We start from the raw sequence: 23,096 nt of genomic DNA on the forward strand, positions 1-23,096 counted from the left end.
ACCACGCAAAGAAGAAATATATCCCAATGGTAAGTCATAATTATGACATAAAAAAGTCATAATTATGAAATGAAAACTTGAAATTATGAGACAAATTGTACACAATTATGAGATACAAAGTCAAACTTCTGAGATAAAGTTAAAATTAGAAGATAAAAAGATAAGACAGACATAAATATGAGGCAAAAGGCGAAATTACGAGATAAAAGTCGAACATATAAGATAAAAAGTTGATATTATGAGATAAGAAGTCATAATTATGAGATAAAAACTCATAATTACAAGATGAAACAGTCATAATTATGAGAAAAAAGGCAAAATTATGAAATAAAAGGAGAATTTAGGAAACAAAAAGTCATAATTATGAGATACAAAGTAGAACTCATGAGATCGTCGAAATTATGAGATAAAAAGACAAAATTATGAGATACAAAGTCAAATTTATTAGATTTAAGTCAAATTTATGAGATAAAAAGTCATATTTATGAGATAAATATTATATTTGTTTCTCATAATATTATGAAAACTTAAAAAGAATTGCATTTTTTCTTTAATATTTTCATTCTATGCTATTAAAATGACATTTTTTTCCTCCTTGTATTGCAAGTTTATGTTCGGAAAATTGCAACTTTTTTCTCCTTATAACACGACTTTTTTCTCTTAATATTTTGACTTTATTCTCGTAAAATTACAGCTGTTTTTTTCCAATTTCTGCTGCTTCTCCCCCCCCCCCCCAGCTATTTCAAGCTTATTGCTATAATATTTTGACTTTATTTTTGCAACATTAGACCTTTTTCTGCAACCAAAAATGACAAGAATTTGCAGCTGTGACCTTGATGCTTTGCCCCTAGTTATCAAGTGTTTCCGTGCTCATGCATTTGCGAGTGAAGGCAGACGAGCAGTTGTTGCGCGCACACACAAACAACCCCTCAGAAAAAGCAACGCATCTTGTGTTTAGTTAAATAAATAAAATCCAGACTTTTTCCTAGTTTTTGTATTGAATCTCAGGAGATGCAGGCGTATACCTGAATGTGGTGGCCAATATTAAGGCTATATGAGGGATAGCAGAGAAAAAAAGCACAGGTGTGTTCCAACAACATGCAAAATGTTGCGCTAAATGAAGCAGCTAAATGAAATTTTGCCATATGATTGTGTTTTCCACACCTGCGCTGCCGAGCGCGAACAACAACATGTCACTTAACAAAGTTAATGTCGGGCTGAGGGAAGAAACAAAGGCATACCTCTTGACAAGAAAAGATGAATTCATCCAGCGTGACCACGCCGTCTCTGTTTTTGTCCATTTTCTGTGGAGAAGAGCACAGACCCAACAGGTAACTCGACACAATACGATACGATGTTTCGTTATCATACGCAATTCCATCTAATACTGGAATAAGAGGGACAAACAATCGCTCAATGTCATTTGATTTCATGGTGCCATTATTACTACGGCCACTAGATGGCACCATGCAACCACCACTATGAGGCCTCGAGCCGAGCTACTTTTTGGAGGGTCATTCTGTAAACAATGTTATGTTTCCATTAGGAAGTTTGCAGTAGTGTTTATGGAGTAGATGGTGTTGTATTGTTGTATTCTAATGACAAACAGTCACCATTTTACGAGAATAAACTTGTCATATTAGTGGCATAGAGTTGAAATATTGAAAAAAAAAGTTATTTATTTAGGTAGTTTTAATAAAGTTGTAATTTTAGGAAAATTAGGAGTTATAATATTACGGGAATAAAATTATAATATTCTACAATATTTTTGAAAATTAACTTAAAAACCCAGCAAAAACGGGGGAAAAAAGAGCAAAGTTGATGCTTTTTCATCTACAAGTACATCACAAAGCTGACATGCAGTCTTTTCTTGAATTATATATAACCTTTCATCAAATCCACGTGTTGCTTTACAAAATATCAAAGCGGCAAGGTTGCCTCGTTGGAAAAAGTTTGGGCACCCCTGGTCTAGCTCATCCTTGAGTATCAAACGTGTATCCGGTCTTGTAGAATGCAGCCAATGAATGCATTTGTGCCATCATCGTATTGTATGAATTGGGGAAAACAAAAGAATAAGACAAAAAACATCTTATAGTAGTAGTGGTATTGTCTACTGTGCATCCCAGTCTCCCTTGAAATCATGAACAAGAGCGAGATGTGTCCCATTATAACGCACATCGTACTGTACCGTATATCTTACACTGTTGTTCCTTCCAAAGGTGTTGATGCTGCATACCTGAAAGAAGGCATCCACGTGCTGTTTGTGTGCGTCTGTTTTCAAGGCGGGGTAAGTGTACTTCCCCATCATGTCATAAATGGCTCTGACAATATCTGTCATCTCCTGGGGAAAGCACACATCAGCAATTCAGTCAATATTAGCACGGCTCCTCACAGGACACTTCATTAGGAACACATGCACGGTCGAATGAGCTCCGGTACAAGAGCAGGATCAGGAAGTCTGCCTTTCAGATTGATTGGCTACATCACAGGCGGAGTCATTAAACATTGCATGTGTTGTTATCATCATGCCAAAGCACAAGTGAGGCAAGAGTTGTGTTTGTCAAGGTTACGCTTCAAGGTCATGGTCAAAACAAGGTCAAATGTGTAATTTTCCAAATTCATACATTTTTTATACATTCTGCACACATACTAGGTTGATAGGTGGTCAGCTGATTCGCTTTGGGGGCAGGGTCAAAGTTCAACTTCAACAAACCACACCGACTAATACGTCGTATTAAAGCCCTTAACGAGAGCTTTCCAAATCTAATAAAAACGTCATGTCTGACAGTACAATGAAGTAAAAGCAACAGTGAATCTATCAGGGATGTTACCAAGCGTGGTTCTTAGTGTGTATCGGACTTTGCTGCATCACACCGACAGACGTTTGTAAGATTTCCTTCCCACGTAACCAAAATGTAACATTTAAGCACAGACCTCTTTATTGATGTATCCGTCTCGGTTGATGTCGTAGAGGTTGAAGGTCCACTGGAGCTTCTCCCTGATGGAGCCCCTCAGCAGGATGGACAGAGCGGTCACGAAGTCCTGATGGAGGGAAAACAAGTCACACAGGCTGGAAACCACGCAGCCACAGAGAGAGAGAGAGTACTTCAAGTCTCGGCAAACCTCAAACTTTATGGATCCTGTCTGCGCCGAGTCAAATGCGTTAAACAGGTAGTGTGCATAGCTGCTGGCGTCTGCAGGAGTGGAAGACACGCTATTGTCACCGCAGTTTAAAACAAACTACAACAATACGACGGTTGTTCAACCTCCACCAAGATTCTTTTGTTCTACCAGCTGTGAAATCATGTTAAGAGTCTCAAGTCAGGTTTACAATTTAATATCCAAGAAATGCCAGCGCTGGAGAGACGGGTCAGCCCACCAACCAGGGTTTAGAGAGGTCCAAGCGGCCTCTGGAGTGATACTGACTTTCTCTTCCTCATATGCCTGCTTTGGAGGCGCTCCCGATGATCAGAAACTTCCTGTTAACTGTTTGTTGGTGCATTGGTCTGATCTGGTTTCAACCAATCCTTGGCTAGGGGGCTGAGCATCTAGAAGTGACTCATAATGAAACTATGAGTGGAAAATATTCCATTCCTAACATGGAAAACAACAAGTGAGGTTGACCTCCATGCGGAAAGAACTGGGAGTATATTTGCTTGAAGGTTTCCTCATTGACGATTCCACTTGGACACTCCTGGAAAAAGACAAAACAAACAAACAAAGAGTTGATAGATCAATTAGAAAAACTAATCAATGAAAGTGAAAAAAGCTATGGCTGCTGCTCATTTCAAAGATCATTCCATTTTTAATTTGCAAAAAGCTAATAATGTAGCGCAAAAATGTGGAGACACTTTCTCTTTCATTCGGTGTCAGGGGAACTTGCCCCCGACCACCGATGAACTAACAAAATGACACAGAAAACAAGATTTGAGGGAGCGTCCGAGCCTCATGCAACTCTCTGACGGAGCACGCTCTCCTGCTTCTTTCACTGTCGTAGATGGGCGCTACCACATAGACGGCGATTTTATCCAATTAAACAGAATCAACAGAGTCAGTGAATGATTGATCAACTTCAGATAATAACATAAAGAGCATTGGGAATCAGGATGCAAAAGCACCAAACTTTGGACTCGTGTCCTCGACCAAATCGTTCTCCCTCACCTTCATGTCCTCTCACAGCTTAAGCTCTCAAATGATAGCCTGCAGCATGCTGTCGCTGTGTTGGCGCACATGGGTGCTAACCCTTACCTACATACTCTTCACGCATTGTGAAACCAATCAGCAGAAAATGGAGTTGTCATGACTACAAAAATGAGGTTATCCATAAATCTGTGCATTCGGAACCATGCCATCGTGTTCGCTGATGACCAACAATACCGTGACTTATCATTGAGTAGTTGTATCGTTAGATGAGATGAAAAGACAGCCATGTCATGTGTCATGTGTGTATTCCTTTTTGAAACACAAACACTTTGATGTCCTTTGTGTCATTTTGAACAAGTGATTTAAGTTCAGTGAACAAAGGACTTAAATGTAACGTGTACGGTACCCAAGCCATTGAAGACAGTGTTTGGAAAAACGGTCAATTTTTGGATGATCTGCTATGAGGTTTGTACCTACAGTTTTGAAAGCTGAGATGAGAGTCAAAGTGATTGACTGTACATTTTGCCACAGAAGTGCAACAGCCAATCAGGAGGGAAGCTTAATGTCAGTGGACTGATGTCATATGACATTTACAAAGTGATGTTTAGAACGATAGACTGACGATAGATCGCGATCGACTGGTAGATCATGATTGACGTGACGGGCACCCCTGCTTTACTATATAGAAATACATTACAATAGAAGAAAATGACTTAGACAGACGGTGACCTGCACTCATGCTTGTTTCAGTCTACATGTTGAGAGTGGAGAGACGTACAAGGAGGCCACAATGTTAGTATGATGGTGTGTTCCTGTGGTGTGCACTGAGAGGTGTTTGTAATATTTTGTCCTCTTGTGGAGCAAATAAAGTAAACAAAGTCATATTGTTAGATGAGCACCTCTCAATCAGAAGTGAGCATTCAAATGCTGAAACTCAGTGCGTCGTGCAGATAGCAGTGCCTACTGCATTGACATTTTAGGATTGTCAGAGGGTCACCCCAGGCATCACAACGTACATTCTTAAAGCCCCGGTAGAGCACTTGGAGTTCCCGTTTACTAAAGTTGGTCTGAGCCTCCAGCTGATCGAGGCCCTCCGGTCGATGGCACACCATGGTCATCTCCAGGTCATCGTCAGCTTTGTCTGGTGACACACAGGAGGCAACGTTATTTACGCTGCGAGACAAAGTTACAGAGTCATCACGAAAAGGAGAGAATGAGCGATGGCGGTGCAAAAAGGTGGAGGTCACTGGAATGGCCCCTCCTCTCATTGGCTGGCCATTAATGACTCATTACACTCCTCGCTGGGGGCGGGGAGAGGACAAAGTACTGACAAAAAACACACAGAACGCCCATTTCTCTCTCTCTCTCTCTCTCTCACACACACACACACACGTGCACACACGTGCACACACACACACACAATGTTGAATGTGACAGAAGACACGTCTGCACATACACTCACTGGCCACAACATTAGGTACACCATAGCTTTGTGCTACAAGCAGCATTGCTGACTTCTCATTGGCCCGCGCACACTCTAAAAACATCATTTAGAAAACGAAAAAAAAAAAAAAAAATCTGCAGCAATTTGAACAAAAATAAAGTCAAAGTATTAAGAGTAAAAAAAGTCATAAATTTATGAGAATAGCGTAATATTATCAGGAAAAATAACGTCATTTTAGTGGCGTAAAGTTGAAATATTAAAGAAAAAGATATTTTTATGGCTGTAATATGAGAAATAAAACAACGAATAAAGAAAGTTTTGGGAAAATTAGTTTGCATAAGAAGTTATAATGTTATGAGAATAAAGTAAACATGGGAATACAGTCGTACTTACAACAAGCACATTTACAGGAAGGAAGTTAAATAGTTGGAAATTAAAAAAAAAAACAACAGCAGCAGAAATGGAAAAAATACTAGCTGTAATATTAAAAAATAAGGTCAAAGTATTAAGAAAAAAAAAAGCCGAATTCTAACAAGAAAAAAGTCACAAACTTACAAGAATATACTCAGAACATTTTGAGGAAAAATAATACCATTTCAGTAGCATAGAGTAGAAAAAGTTAGAATATTATGGGAATAAAGTCAAAATATTCCAAAATGAAAACTAAAAAAAAACAACAGCAAAATGGAATGAAAAGAGCAAAGACTGATACCAATAATATCCTTTTTCATCGATATCACAAAGCTGAGGTGCAGTTTTTCGGTGAAACAGATTGAACTTCTTAGCATCTGCTTTACAAAATATCAAAGTTGCATCCTGGCATTTTTCTCCTCTGTGGCCCTCGCTGGAAAAGGTTTGAACACCCCCGCTTCAGTACATTAGATTTTCCTCTGCCAGCATATCTTGAAGTGGAAATGGGCCCCACGGAGTCTCACTGCTCAGAAGTGTCCCCTGTTCTGCTTCACTTCGCACGTCACCAGAGGGCAAAGTTCATTCTGCACTTTTAGGCTACAAAAATCATCTGTGCAGAAAATCCATGAATTGCCAGTCCAACGTCCGTACACTAACACATTTTTAATGCCCTTGCAGGTCACCACACGTACTTTCGCTGATTTGCCCTTTTTAAATAGAACTCCACAAGGCAGGGGTGTCCGACGTATGCAGCCCATGGGCCATTTTATTTGCCCCTGGCATATTCTAAAAATATTTACACTAACTTGCGTTGTCGCCTGGACCACAAAGCTAAAACGTGGATGTTTAGTTCAGATACTGTGGCTTAGCACCCTGGACTGACATGCAGTGGATTGGTTTTATCATCTTTAATACACAAAATGTATCAAAGTGACCCCAAAGTGCCATAAATGATACAAAAACCTTCAACAAGAATTCTAGTCTCATTATCTGGCTTACTTTTGGCAAGAAGAATGTCATTCATGCTGTTGTTAACAGGTTTTAACAGCTTGTTAAAGATAATGTATAATATAATCCTTATTAACTGAGAAGCGACTAAGTTTTAAACTTGGGGAGTCCAAATTACACCCCGGGGGCCATTTGTGGCGCACAGCTCATTTTTATTGGCCCACCACACATTTTAGAAATTAAATGAAACAAAACAACAACAACAAACAACAGCAACATTGGAAAAAAGACTAAAAAGGTGCAACAACAGGTGTTAATAATAATACGCTTTGTCAGCTAAACACAACGCGAATGAAAAAGTTTGTCTTTAACTCAGGGGCGTCCAAAGTGCGACCCGGGGGCCGTATGCGGCCCGTGGCTGTTTTTTTATTAGCCTCCAAGGACGAAAATGTGAAATACTTGGGAAAAAACCAACAGCAGTAACAACAAATAATTCAACAAATGTAATTTTATGACAACAAAGGCAAAATATCCCGAGGAAAAAAAGTCCGATTCTTCTATGCTGTATCTGGTTTGCCCATTATCAAAGGGGCCCTTGCATCCTTCCACTTTTCAATATGGGGCCCTCCGTGGAAAAGGTCTGGACACTGGTTTGGTCTATTAATACATCTGAAAGGGTGCCCTTATTGTGAAGTTGTACTCAGTAAAATATTCAAATATCAAAACAAAGCAAAAATAAAATTATGTTGAAAATAAAAAAATATACAGTAGTGTTTAATTCATAAGACCACAAAATAACAATAGTTTATATAATAATAATAATAATACAATGTTTTTGTGGTATCACATGGGTATCACATCTTATTTTAATCCCCGAAAAAATACCTTTTCTCATTTACCGTACATGCGCTCCCCAGACACAACATTAGGTACACCACCACAATCATGCTCAATTCGAGTAACGCTGTCAGAGCGGCGTTGATGAAACAGTGTGTTTATTGCTGCAGAGGTGTAGAGGAGCGCTGCGTCATAGCGAGAGGTGCAAAGTAATAAACATATTGTTCACTCAACACCTCCCACATCATAGCTGAGTATTACTATCCTGGTAAAGGCTGGATTTTTCTCACACATATAACACATATACTGTAGAGCTAACGCAGGAAAACAACACGGTTCATCACAAAGGTCATATTCTTGGGCTGGAAGTGTCCAGTAAGACAAGTTAATAGGCTCGATTACGACGAGTGACTTTGTGAGAGTGGTCTGCAGTGACTCACCCTCCACAGAGATGACTCCCAGCAGGTGCAACATCTTGACCAGCCCACAGCACAGCAGAACGATGGCTATGGCTTGCAAGCTGTTCTCAGCATGCTCCTCTTTCTCCACGTCCATGACTCTGCTTCTTCTCTGCACTCTTGTCCCCCAGTCTGGAACGCTACACTACATCTTTCCGCATAATAACTACTTTGTCCCCTCCTTTCTCTGGCACCCTCCATCTCTGGCTTTTTATCCCACCAGTCTCCAGGGCGTCTCCTGCCGTGACCTTGGTTCTATCCTGGTGAGTCCCACTCTCTGTCCCACCCCCGCCCCCCATCTCTATTTCAGTCCCGGCGTCCTTCACTCTTTGGGAACAAGGCTGTATCTGGAGGGTCCGACCTGAACCAACTGGAACAAACTCACAGAGTGCGGGTGTGTGGCGCAGGGGAGATCAGCGCTTGATAAATTGTCTCCATTAAGACACAGAAACGCTTAATTTACCTCAAAGTGACTCCTACGCTCCTCCAGACCGGTAACCAGGAATGCACCCGCTGAAACTACATGACCCCAGTTGATCTCTGCTGTTTTAGCACTGTGCTGAACTATGCAGCCTGCTATGACCACTACAACCCACTGGGGGGTGACAGAAGACAACAAAAACGGTGCAGGGGTGCCCGAGCTTTTCCCAGGGGCCACATACTGAAAAATGAAAGGATGCACTTTGATTTAAGAAACAAATGCATCTCAGCTTTGTGAGATAGGTGAAAAAGCCTATTATTAGTATGAACTTTCTCTTTTTCCCCATTTTTGACAGGTTTTTAAAGAATTATTTTCCAAATATTTGAACTTTCTTCCTCAATAATCTTTTATTTTTGCACAATTTGACTTTATTCCCATAATATTATAACTGTAGATGTCCAATAATATCGTCCCACCGATACTATCGGCCCGATATTGGCATAAAAATGTAATATCGGTCAATATCGGTATTGGGATTTTTCCCTATAATGAAAGCCGATAATAACCATAACGCTGTATATAAGTCTAGCTTCCTCCTTCCATCCATGCATTTTCTAGATAGGCCGCCTACCCTCACTAGTAGGAATGGAACAATTCCCAGAAGCAAGCGATGGTCAAATCTGACACTGTGTGCGCGCGCTCGATTAGCATAGTCCGCGGAGACGTCCGTGAAAATGCTGCTCTTTCATTTGATATCGGGTGTATTTTCATTCATGTACATGTTTGGCAGATTACGTTTCCTCTTCAATTTCGCATCAGATTTATTATTTATTTCGGAGTGTTGGACCACCGCTAGTCATAGTTAAGCCTTTCAAACTCATGGATCGGAGCTTCAGGACAAGATAAAAGGTATGTAGGATAGAAATTCACTTTAATATCGATCTGCAGATGAAATTTCATTCAAATCTGGTGTTGCAAAATATGTTAATTTTGGGGCGGAATTACATGCAATTTGCAGTGTGGCGTGGAACCCAATACAGCGTGCTGCTGCACAGTGCTGGAGCCACGCGTTGGCCAGGCCACTTTGGGGCCACCCCACTGGCCATCTACACATTTCAGGTATCAACTTATTGCCACCCCTATGTGAGTTACGGGCTCACGTTGGCCCCCCCAATGAAAAATGATCTCAGCACTAAAAGTGCTAGGCCGACATGAAAATGATGACACTTGATTTTCTTCCCTGGACTTTTTGCTGATCAAAAACATGTAAATGGCTCCTCTGTTGACTTTTATAAGAAATGTCTCAGCCTGAGCCTAATGGCAAGTGGTTCTCAGACGTTTGGCAATGTTGTTTACAGCCACGCTGACAAGCTAATTGCTAATGCTGTATCCATTAGCTTCACAACAGATGTGTGTTAATTCCACCACAGGGATATGTCATGTTACACATTCCGGTATCGGTATCAGCTGATATTTTGACTTTATTCTTGAAAAATGACTGCGGATTTTTTCCATTTTTGTTGTTGCTTTTTTTTTTTTAAGTTTTCTTGTTAAATTAAATGTTCAGAATGTGCCGTGGGCTGATAAAAACAGTTGCAGGCTGCACTTTGGACACCCCTGCTTTAGTGTCCAGCTCGTGTAGATGTTGTGTAGGTAGTTAGATATAGTGATATTCAAGAGAGTTTTATTGTCATGTGCATGGTAAAGATATAGATCTAGATATATAGATAAGATATAGATATAAGATAAGATATAGATATATAGACATATAGATAGAAGGAGAACTAGATAGCTATTCAGTAGAGAGGTAACTGTGGTGTAATAGCATGAGAACCTTCCTTGCGCGGTGTTCATCCAAACTTTTATTTCCCCACAGACTGCAGTGTCCAGCACAGCCTGCAGGGGGCTCTGTTGTACCACCATCTCTCTGCTCACACCAATGAAGGCTTTACTTCATTTATAGTGGCTGAGCTGTCTGCAGCTTAATGTTCTATCAAGGGCAGCATTTAATTTAATTTGATAGGCATTGAAACGATGCTCAGTCATATAAATACCACTTAATAAGGACGGTTAAATGCATTCTGCGTTAGCTCCAGTAATCGTCTGTCTTTTGTTTGTTGTGTACCAATCTGCAGCACACACACTGTGGGACCGTGACTGGTGTAATGCAAGACATTAAGTCTGAGAAAACAGTGATATTGGTCGGATATGAAGGGGGAAAAGTACACATGTGAAGCAATTTTGTGGCTAATGGGCTGCATGGGGAGGGCTAGATGGAGAGATTGCACACAGGAGGGTTGGGCGAATGAGATGGAAATGGAAGGTGAGCTATTCTGCTACCAGATACGCTCGCCTGCACGCCACAGCTATTTGACAATACCAAAATAGTGTAGAACAGCAGTGCGTCACGCTGTAAGGCGGTGAAACAGCTCTTGCAAGTGTCGGCGGACTCTAAAGCACTTCAACAAACTAAACATTAATCACGTCTCTTGTTAGATTTATTAGAAGCTGCAAGAGAATTACAATGTCACCAAGCTCACAAAAGATCCTTTCTTGTTTTGCTTGACTAACAATAAAAGATTAAATGGGCTATAATTTAAGCATTATTACATTTCAGAACCTAAAAAGCAGCAAAAAGGTCTGATTTCCTCCCCCCCCCCACGCTCACAAGTGATTAATCATTGCAGTCTTCATATCAGGAGTCTTGCTGCAATCAGTAAGTCATTCATGGAGGAAATGGTTCATTACAAATTGTGAATAATTTGGTGTATGATCAAGATTTTGCATGCGAAGTGTGCAACCTGCAGCTCGCAGGAAATGAAAGCAAACTTTGACCAAAGAACAGATCCATGTTCCAGAATGAAGCACAAGCCAAAGCTGCTCCTCCACTTGCTGCAAAAGCTAATATAAGCCGTGGAGTTTACACTGTGACTGAAATTCTCAAGTCATTTCTCCCAGCGCCTGTTGGAGGGATTAAGGCAGCAAACAAAAGAGCGCGTGTGTCACTTGGCTGTGCAGGCAGCAACCACACTCTCCAAAGAAATAACATTCAGGTCAACGCAACTTTCCTCCAAGTCAGCAACAGGATGAAGCGCCTCATTTTTTTCATCATCTCTTCATTTTGCAAACAAAATCTCACTTTTTTCAATACGATGTCTAACACCATGCTCATGTAAAAAAAGTAGGCTTTGCTACACATCTTAAAAACTGCCAGCTGTAAGCTCGATCTTTTATTTTGTTTCAAATGTAAATGTAATGTTAGCACTGCAGCTCACATGCTAGTGTTGCTAACATTCATGTCCTCCTGTCCCACTCCTTAATGTTACAATGTTGTATGTCAGGCGTGTCCAAAGTGCGGACCAGGGGCCATTTGCGGCTCGCGGTTCTTTTTTTATTGGCCCGTGGCGCGCTGTAAAAATACAATTAAACAAGGAAACTAATACAAGCAGCAAAAATGGAAAAAGAACTCAAATTTAATGAGAATAAAATAAAAATAGTAGGACACTATAGTCATAATAACAAGAGAAACACAAGGAAAAAGTCATAATTTTTACAAAATTGTAACATGTAATACATATTATGAGGAAAAATGATCATTAAAAAACATTGTAACAAAAAAACCCATTTATTTAATCAAAGGTTAAAATAATCTGTGTACTAAATATCTCATGTTACCACGTGGACACCTGCGGCTTACCTGCACCAGGAGCCCATCGGACCACAGCCACAAGGACACTGACACGGGGACCCCCGCAGCCATGACCAACAGAACCCTGATACTCCATCTGTTGTTTCCTAATGGCTTACAGCAGCTGGTTGAACAATCCAAACATGCCTATGAACTAATTAACAAGTGTAATAAACCATTAATGATTCAGTCATAATGGTGCCCTTCTTGCTCACTGGACCCAAATAAAATATGAATATGAAATAAGCTGTTCATCAGCTGATCAAACATTTAAGACTACAGTCATTAAAAGCCAAAATCTTCATTCAATGGTGTTTTCTGTCAGGTATTCACACTGTGGTGATCTCTCGATGGCAAAGGCAAGTAAAGCTTTCCCTCTTTGAACGCGGTGGGATTGTTGAGCTGCGTAAGCAAGGCCTCTCGCAACGCGCCATCGCTGCTGAGGTTGGACGCACTAAGACAGTCATTTGCAACTTCTTCAAAGATCCTGAGGGTTATAGAACAAAAAAGTCAAGTGGTAGATCCAAAAAAATGTCACGAGCCCTGAGCTGGAGCCGTCAAGACACTGGACGATCTCTTCAACGCCACAAAATTGCCTGTTTGGAATTTGCAGGAGAGCACCAAACATGGGACATTGAAAGGTGGAAGAACATTTTTATTCTCTGATAAGAAAAAATGTAACCTTGACGGTCCTGATGGCTTCCAACATTACTGGCCTGACAAGGAGATCCCACCTGAGATGTTTTCCACACCGCACAGTGGAGGGGGCGCCATCATGATCTGGGGTGCTTTTTGCTTCCATGGAACAATGGAGCTTCAGGTTGCGCAGGGGCGTCAAACAGCAGCTGGCCATGTGGAGATGTTGCAGGGGGCATCCCTCATGACTGAAGGCCCTCGTCTGACTTTTTCAACAGGACAACAACGCAGTTCACAATGCCAAAGGACTTCTTCCAGAGGAATAAGATCACTCTTTTGGACCATCCTGCGTGTTCCCCTGATCTAAATCCAACTGAGAACATTTGGGGATGGATGGCAAGGGAAGTTTACAAAAATGGACATCAGTTCCAGACAGTGGATGTCCTCCATGAAGGCATCTTGAAGCCACCTGGAGCAACATTCCCACTAGCCTCCTGGAAACACTGGCACCAAGCATGCCACACCCATTTTGAGGTGATTAACAAGAATGGTGCAGCTACTCATCACAGACCCCTTTTTGAACATTTTATTTCTATTTTGGGGGGGGTTCAGCTGATGAACTGTCTATTTCTCTTAAATGATTGTTTGCAATAAATTGCTTACTGAGATATTTTCATGTCTCTCCCATTTCTTCTTTTTGCGTTCTGAAGCTCTACTTAGAAACTCCTTAAGATCCAACAATGCAAAACGGGAAATTCTTGTCAACCTTTCAACTGGTCTTAACATTTTGATCAGGCATGTATAGTATCTTTAAAAATAACAAAATGTATCACAGAGTACTGTGCAGCGGTTATGTTCCACTTTCTTTCCCCCACAAATACGTCCAGAGCAAAAGCTGCCGATGTCTTTGTCCTGAGAATCATTAACGATGAAGGTCGGTGTCACGTACGGTTAATGAGGGGCAAGTCAAAACGACTCCTGCCCCCAGCATGCGCATATGACTGAAGCTCTGTACAGCTGTGCTCAGCATGGCTCCGCATGACCTTGTTAGCGACTGACATTGATTGTGAGATGAACACACACACACACACACACACACACACACACACACAATGTGAGCTGACTGAGCATTCCATCCCTGTAGCGATAAAGCCTGCAGACTCCACCACCGGGCCTCGCTGCACTTGCTAACTTTCAAGCCAAATAATGAGACTGGGATGGAAGGCATTAAGCCAAGTCTTAAGGTAAGCTCTCCTGAGTGAAAACTTCACTTATCAGGCCTGGAAATCAGTGTATAAACCCTTTAGTACAAAGGGTCTGCAAGTAGACTGCAAGCTCGTTGGCTCTCCAGAGTCACTTCTCATGGTTTCTCATTGGAAGATGACGTTAAAATGAATTGCGGGGGCTAAAGGCATGGCCCCTGTGGTGTAAACAAGCACTTCAGGATGGGATCATTTCAAGCAGGCCTCCATAAGCCATCAGGATGCTGGGAGGGGAAGCCCAGGTTGTGCACAGCATCACAGCATCTGCGTGGTGTGCTCGACCTTCACGTACAAGAAACACATACAAAAGACCACTTTTGATATGTGGCAAAATAGCCAAAAGCGTGTGATGATTAGTATGAACTTCAGCTTTTGCTCTTTTTTTCCCCATTTTTGCTGTTGTTTCTTTTTTTTTCCCAAATATTTCAAGTTTCTTAAATAATCTTTGTAGATTTTCTTTTTGTAATATTCTGACTTTATTCCAATAATATTTGGACTTCATTCCCATCATATTATAACTTTTCCCCCTTTTTTTCTGATATTACGACTTTTAAAACATAAAACATTTTTTCTTTAATATTTCAACTCTATGCTACTAAAATGACATTATTTTTGCTCATAATAATACGAGTTTATCCTCATAAAATTGCAACTTCTTTCACATTACAATACGACTTTTTTGTCTTAATATTTTGACTTTATTGTGTAAATAAATAAGTAGTGTAAATATGCACCAGCCCTCCAGCAATAATCAATACCATGATAGATTTACGTGTCACGGTGGGATGCATGGGGGCATTTAATGACGGGAATGACGGGACGACGTAATAAGCACTCCCAGCAGCTAATGGCAGATGGGAGATGGAGAAAGGGAGCAAATGAGGGAAGGAATGGAGGCGTAATAGGAGGAGAGGGATGACGCTGATGAGGGTGCCGCCAGCAGATTGTGGAGTTGAAAAGTGAAAGCAAAGGTGGAAAAAGAGAGACACAGCAGGTTGTGAAAAAGTGAAGGAGAATATGAAGACAAAGCTGAGGGTGAGAAGAAAGCAAGATGAGGAAGTGCCAGACGAGGAGGAGAAGAACGTTGCCGCAGGGGGAAAACATGACAAAGGTGGAGAAGCTGAAAAGAAGACACCAAAACAAAAACAAAAAAAATCACAAAGAAGGCACAAAGTGTCACAAGGCTGAAGAAAAAGCCGGGCGAAGAAAGAAGAAGAAGAAATAACGAGATGAGAGCGCTGAGTTCGGAGCAGCAATGATCTTCTACGCAGAAGATCCATCATAGGAGAATCTAATCTCGCACCATCACAGCTGTGATCCGTTTGTTGGAAAGCTGGATAACAAGTGAAGTCCAAACACAACAGCATGCACCACTGCACACGTATAATCCTGCAAACTGGGTTCCACACAGCTACAGACAATCAGCACCAGCAATTACAGAACAACTCAAAATCCACAATGGCTGCCAGCGCAGCTCTTCATGCCGGTTTAGCGCCTGGGTGCAATGTTTAGTTCCATCTACTTCCCGTATCACCGTGTTTACATCTGTTTACATCTCAGCATCTACACAGCGCAACCTCAGAAGCGTAGCTTTGTGTTGTTTTGGTAGACATGTTTCTATCCGGCATTGATCAGCATTGATCCATCAGTGATGGAGGCTATATCCAATCACCCTGCTTACACTGCGTGCAATACTACTGACAACTTGATCATACTTATTTATTTATTCATCTCAAGGGTATCCAAACGTCTTCCACCGAGGGCTACATGGTGAAAAATGCAAGGATGCAAGGGCCACTCTGACATTTTGTCAGTGAACACATGTAGTGTAGATCTGCTAAGGAGTTACAGGTGAAAAAGGTGAAAAAGCACATGACTTGTGCCCTTTTTTCACATTTTTGCTTGCTTTTCCCCCCAAACATTCCAACTTTCTTAGAGAATCTTTGTAAATGTTCTTATTGTAATATTATAACATTATTCCAACAGTATTTTGACTTTATTCTCATCTTATAACTTTTTCCCCTTTTATTTGTTTCTCTTAATATTACTTAACTTTAAAAAATTACTTAAAAAAAACATTCTTTTATTACATATTTCAAATTTATACTACTAAAATGACATTATTTTTCCTCATAATATTACGAAACATTATGACTTTTTCTCATTCGATTGCTACAACATTTACAATATTTTGACCTGTGGTGTGATTTAGAATACATGACAGTAATTTATTGACGGTCCCTCGTATAAACAACCAGCGGTCAGAGCAGCACTTCCCGTGAGAAGTGGCGGAGCCAGAAATGTTTCATTCGCCATGACTCACAGGGGGGTGGCAATAAGCTGATGCCTGAAATGTCTAGATGGCCCGTGGGGTGGCCAGAGTGACCAAGGGTGGCCGCCACGTAGCTCCCCGCATAGTGACACAGCAGTCCGGGCACAGTTAGGGGCAGCGACCGCTGTAGCTGCGGAGCAGAGTATGTGACATCCAACGTGGAACTAAGTTCCCCACGGTACACCGCGGACATGTCTGCATGGTGGTGGGGCTTTTTCTTCTTCTTGCGGGTGGCGGGAATCGAGTGGAAACCAGCTTTGAGGCGCATTACCGCACCTGCCATGTTGGGAGTGTGGCTCCGAGTTACGAAAGTTATACGGCAACCGGATCGCCCCGATCTCGTGGCGGAAGCTGATATTATCCGATCTTCAAAATACGGCGGCTCGGCAGCCAATCCGGATTGGATGGGGCCATCCCGAGAGACGACCCTATACTTTAGTCGCTATAAAGGTATCGTGACATTCAAAAGGTGTTGTCCGTGTGTTTGCACCTTGCAGCCACCTCATTATTCCCAACTGCAACACATTTGGGCTTTGCTAACACGGGGAAAGGTGTTTGTTGTTTACGAGAGTGGGAGCACAAAACATTCCAAAAAGACTGAAGCCGCCATATGCACTCACTTGGAAAATGTCCCTGCATGTGCTAATTTGCACTAAAAAAACCTGCTAAAAGCCTTCCCCCGACCAATGACTTTAACCGAGTGCTGTAATTAGTGGAAGGTGTCGTGAAGCACGCTTGGAGTTTGGGTTTCTCTCTTTTGTGTTAATGAGCATGGCTGCATTTCACAAGAAGGGGCTTAAAGCAGCTAAACATTCCCTCCGGGCAACAGGTCCTCTTGACAACATGTCCTCCTCGCTCGCTTCTCACACACGCACACACCGGAATACCCCGATCTTATCAAGCAACACCCCCCCTAAACCGACCCCTCCCACGCCAAAACTGACATCTTTTGTTGCCATGGAGACCGTGCTTCCAAGGTAACTGCAAGACGGAAAAGTGGTGTGTGAGCAGAGTGACAAATACCTTCGACGTGCGTGTGTTTACCAGCGGCGGCGCCGCCGGCACACGCAGGCACCGGACGGACCGACACACACCTGCTGAAGCTGGACAAACACACACACACACTTGTTTTAAAAGTTTATCCTTCAAGGAGACCATTTATCCTGTGAAAAACCTGTTGATCTCTTTTTACTTCGCCGACACACCAGCAGCACCATTAGCATGTGTGTTGTAGCTGTCATAGCTAGCAGCACTGTTAGCACACACCGCCCATGCAGCACTGCACACTTCACTGCTTTCTACATGCTGACATGCAAGTTTTATACGAGACCGAAAGGAGCTCACTCTAGCATTATGTCTGGAAAAGACAAAATGCCCCCGCAAAGACAAAAAGAAGTGTGCCACACAAAGACAGAAAGATTATACACACACACACACACACACACACACTATTACAAGAAGGCAAGTATCGTCTCATAAAGAAAGACTTTTATCAAAGTGCACTTTGCAGTCTGTAGTGTGTAAGGGAATGAATCTCTTCACATCCTCCCTGTGGGGACATTTGTCTTTGGGGACATTTTGGCAGGACCATGCGAGGATGAGCGTTCACACCACGAGACTGTGTGCAAATTGCATATATGCGTGTGTATGTGTGTATATATGTGTGTGTGTGTGTGTGTGTGTGTATCTACGTACTGTATATAAGTGCAGGTGTGTGTGTGCTTGTATATATATATGTGTGTGTGTGTATATATGTACTGTATATACAGGTAAGTGCATATGTGTGTGTGCGTGTACAGTATATATGTGTGTATGTGTATATATGTGTGTGTATGTACTGTATATAAGTGCAGGTGTGTGTGTGTGTGTGTGTGTGTAATATATGTCATGAAAACACACTTTGAAGTAAACATTGCTAAGTTTGATTGCCTTGATATGATGAAGCATGCATCCATGTTATAGTGTGTGTGTGTGTGTGTGTGTGTGTGTGTGTGTGTGTGTGTGTGTGTGTGTGTTGAGGCTAAACTTGCATGCGTGCAATGGGAACACTGTTGTAAAGTTGATCCATGCCTCTTTGTAAGACATGCATGCATCACTGTGTGTGTGTGTGTTTGCAGTCCCTCACCCCTGGATGGCCTCCTCTGCTTGGTCTGCATGGTCAGCGTGCCCACCACGGCCCCCATGTTTGCAACGTCGTCGTGGAAACAGGCACGCCTGTCCGTATGTTGAAGTCTGGATGTATTTCGTCACGTGTTCGGACGACTCACACGCACGCACACACGCACGTGCGCACACACACACACACACATGCACTCCCTCACCCTCTCTCTACTCTTATCATCCTATCCCTCCCCCCTTTTCTCTCTCCTCCTCCCTTGAAGGCAGCTCTCGGCAGCAACCCGCTTTTTTCTAGCACTCCATCTCTCCCCTCGCTCCTCCTCTTTTTCCTCTCTCGCCACTTTTCTCCCATCTCTCTCTCCCGCAAGCCTGTTTGGGGTCTCTCCCCCCACCCCCAACTCTCCTCAAGCCCAAGCAGAGCTCTGGTGATTCAGAATGAAATCATCAGGATGTTCATTCACTGAATTCTAATTTCATTTCAGTGTGCGCTTGATTTGTCCATGAGTCAGTGGGGGGGGGGGGGGGGGGGGGGGGGGGGGGGGGGGGGGGCAAAGTTACACTTCACACGAGCACATGACAAATATGCAGATGAGTCCAGACTTGTAAAATGACTTGAGAGCGAAAAGAAATGATGCAGTGTGTCTTGGTGACAAGTTAGGACGGCCCCATGCATCACATCCTGTTTTGTCTCGTTAAAAAAAAAAGCCACCTCCATCCATCAACACGTCCTTTCTCTCCATCCATCATGCAACCATAATGGGGGAAAAGACGGAGAGTTTGCCAGATTAGCTCTCAAGACAGGAAGAAAGGAAGTAAGGAAGCTTGTCTGTCGGCAGGAGAGCAGAAAGACAGCAGCTTAAAGTCGAGATTAAAAGAGGCGAGGGATTGAGAAGGAGTGCGATATCTAACGGGGTGGTAATAGAGGGATGAAGACAAGTGTCAGATAAAGTGGAGGTGGTGGGGGTCGGGGTGGTGGGGAGCCCCCATCTGCACGAATGAAAGCGCATTTTAATTACGAGCCGTTCGATACAAACAAGGTCTTGTGCTCAAGAAGGCAAACTGGCTGCAATGATCGTGTAAACAGTCAGCGGACACAACATTAGGTACACCGCAAGCAGCTTGACAGTGACCTTTAAACTGCTAGTAATGCTGCTTAGATATTCATGTACCGTACAGTGGAACCTTGGTTAGCGCCTTGCTGTGACAAATGACGGCTGGTTCGTGGTAGACTATGGTCTATTATTAGTCAAAACATCGTGAAATAGTTGATATGTAATATTCTGGTCACTAGGGGGGCAGTAATGACACCAAACCTTGAGATATGACGTTCCATTACGTTACATTACTTCAACACTGCATGACGTCATGAAGTTAGCCATGGCATGTCCCACATGATAGAGTGAAAAAAAGCTCTCCTCCCATCCTGTGTGGAAGTGGTAAGTTTTTGGCTTCTGAAGTTTAGAAGATAGAAATTTGAGGCTAACTGGTTAGCTCGCTAGCTAGCGGCCGTCTGGAGTCCCGGCAGCATAAGAGTTGCAATGTGTTGTAGACAATGAATGATATGAGTGTAAAAGTGATCATAGGGGTGTTATTTCATGTCTACAGGGCTCTAATAACGTAAAAAAATATATATTTAGGAAGTCACAAACACGTTTTCTATGCTCAAACTACGAAACTATTCCATTTATTAACATTGATTCCTATATCATGGAAATTCATTTAACGTGGTCGTGTCTGGAACCAATGAACCGCTACAAACGAGGGACGACTGCATTCTATTCAAGGACACTCTTCAATGCGAAACTGTTCGGATTGTGGACCATTTTTTTCATTATAAAACATGTCATTAACTGTATAGGCTACATTTAAACATTTTATCCATAGCAAGTGTCCTTCAAGTGTAAAAAGAAGTTAACCACTCATGAAAGCACAGGTGTTCTATCAAGGTGATTCGTGGCACACATGTGCTGCATCTCATTTCCACACTCGTCCTTGTCACACAAGTGTAAAAAGAAGTTAATCACTGACAACAATGAAAGATTTGCACGAGCTAACACTCTACCCTGACATAAATACGCGTAAATCCCCTTTTCGCTCTTCTTACTCAACCTCGTTGAGTCTGCTTGCAAACCATTGTTACAAACCATGTAACAAACCAAAGAAAAAGCAAAATACGTGCAGAGTTAACCCTTATATTGGACTTGAACTGAGATCTTGAAGGATTTGCTGGTGCAAAATTCTGACATCTCTTCATTTATGGTGGTAGTGCAGCTCTTAGCATGACGCAATGCAGTCACACACCTGTGGCGGGGTCAAGCGTTATCTGTGTAAAGGCAGTGCAGTCGTACCTCATAAAACGCCCAGTGAGTATAAAGCGTATCTTCCACTCTTACAGGTGGACTTGCTGGCACTTTCCACATGATAAAGCCACCTGCCTGCAGACATGACCCACTTTACAACAGGTAGCAGACTGGAATCATGTCCTGCAATCCGAGCGCAGGACGCAAACATGTTGATGCTTCCGTACTTGCACTCCACTGCAGCAAAGCAACAAAACGCATGACTTCATAGCGTTTCGACAGCTTCAGTAAAGCACAACGTCGGCTTTAACAGCCAAGCCAAGAAGATGGAGGAAAGGAGTGCTCTTTTATTCTCACGACAGATGTCCATAAAAAACACTCAAGTTGGAATTTGGGGCACTTTTTTCATGTGGGGGATGTGAATAATACATGAGGCGTGAATGTTAGAAAGAGTTAACTGGAATTATTTAGCATGGTGAGCAAAAATGTACCATCTGCAAAATTTGGCACACCTGCACTGGGATGCAGTTCTACAGCGCTGCAAACTCCTGTAATAACCATATTGTTACATTCACAGCTCTAATCCCTCCTTTGTCGCCGTTAACTGGTTCCAGACCCGACTGTGACGAGTGAATTTCCACGAAGTAGGATTTTGTATTTGTCAATCAAATATTTTCAGTTAGAGCATAGAAAACCTTCGATATACGTTTTTTAAACATTATGAGAGCCCTATAGACGTGAAATAACACTCACCTTTACACTCCTATTACCCAATATAGTAGACAGAAGCAGAGAAGACTCATGCTCATGTGTGTTGCAATAAATGTGCTCCCTGTGGCACAGCTGCGCCAAAATCATGACAGTGGTGTTCCATTGCACGTTTGGAGAATATCAACATGTATGAGTGAGGGGGTACTCGTGGTAGGACAAAAAGGCTCTGGGGGGGAAAAGGGAAACACTGTTTTAGCTTGGAATGATTACGGCCACATCAGTGGCCCGTCTTATTATGATGATGATTATGTTATTAGAACTGTGGCTGCTGTGAGTAAATAAAAGTCTGTTCTTCCGGCGATCAAATCTGATGCTTGTGTGCCTCACTGAGCATCACAGTCACCTTAGTAACACCTCGTGACCAGTGTAGAGTACTACACAGCATCGCCTTTTCAATGCACCTTCTGAATGCCTTCTATTTGTTTTTTAGCCATTTTTATGCTTGGAAATATTTTTGAAAAACCGTGACAGAGTGAAGTCGTGAGATTGACACCGTGATATGGCGAGGGACGCCTGTATTCGTTTTGTAAAGGCAGAATATGTGCTACAGCTCGTGCTGGAAGGTGTACCTCATGGTGGGGCCACTTCCACACAAGTTAGGAGAAAAGCCGAGGTGGATCATCCAAGCCGCTTGCCACCCCACATTACACAATCTCCTTGTCATAAAAACGCAGCGAGAGATTGTACCTGCAGGAACGTAGAGGCCATCAAAATGATTTCTCCCGCATCGTCAACAGCCCTGACTTCATCTTTAGCCTCAAAGCACCATCTCTCCATCCTCTCTCTCCAATCCCTTATCTGGGAATATGTCTGCAGGCATCCCGCTGCTGCTGCTGCTGCCGATAACCTTTTATTTTCCCCATCTCCACCTATAAATCTCATCTGGCAATGTGGCTGTCGCTTCAAATCCTTGACCCAGTATGATGTCTTCCTCCCTTCTGTATACTGTCATTGTGCCTCCGCTCTTTAATAATGCGTCTGTAAAGTGGAGAGAAGTATTGGAGTGTGTGTGAGTCGCATATTTAAGGGAAAATGGGACAAAGAAGAGAGGGTGTTAAGATGAGCCGGGGTGGCACACATGGAGGATAGCTAACGTTTTTTTGGCAAAAGAAGAAGAAGAAGAAGAAAGGAGGAGGAAACAGGCCAGGAAAGCTTCCAGGGGGAGATTAGAGTGTGATGCAGGCGGAAAGAAAAAGAAATGTGTGAAAAGAGCCAGAATGAAGGCGGAGGAAAGAGCAAGTGGGACATGACAGCATTACATTTCCAGGGTGGAAAGAACATACGGAACGAGGGGAGCAATCAAACTATAAAAACTCTTATTGTCAAC

The 23,096-nt window shown here is 42.4% G+C and overlaps 1 protein-coding gene across 6 annotated transcripts in view; it reads right to left on the bottom strand.

Moving 5' to 3' along the window:
- LOC129189755 (Kv channel-interacting protein 1) overlaps positions 1 to 23,096 on the bottom strand; it is a 53,491-nt gene that overhangs the window by 3,986 nt on the left and 26,409 nt on the right. For 4 of the 6 annotated variants that reach the window (XM_054791800.1, XM_054791803.1, XM_054791799.1 and 1 more), the window contains 6 exons: positions 5,160 to 5,284; positions 3,625 to 3,694; positions 3,124 to 3,194; positions 2,935 to 3,042; positions 2,237 to 2,341; positions 1,242 to 1,304 (listed from right to left, as the gene is read on the bottom strand). In XM_054791800.1, coding sequence (XP_054647775.1) covers positions 1,242 to 1,304; positions 2,237 to 2,341; positions 2,935 to 3,042; positions 3,124 to 3,194; positions 3,625 to 3,694; positions 5,160 to 5,284 — 542 coding nt within the window. Of the gene's footprint in view, positions 1 to 1,241; positions 1,305 to 2,236; positions 2,342 to 2,934; positions 3,043 to 3,123; positions 3,195 to 3,624; positions 3,695 to 5,159; positions 5,285 to 8,223; positions 8,484 to 18,705; positions 18,936 to 23,096 lie in introns of those variants that run through there. The other 2 variants (XM_054791801.1, XM_054791798.1) reach the window with 2 other exon arrangements.

The sequence above is a fragment of the Dunckerocampus dactyliophorus genome, chromosome 11 (assembly GCF_027744805.1).
Source record: "Dunckerocampus dactyliophorus isolate RoL2022-P2 chromosome 11, RoL_Ddac_1.1, whole genome shotgun sequence".
Taxonomy (NCBI): Eukaryota; Metazoa; Chordata; class Actinopteri; order Syngnathiformes; family Syngnathidae; genus Dunckerocampus; species Dunckerocampus dactyliophorus.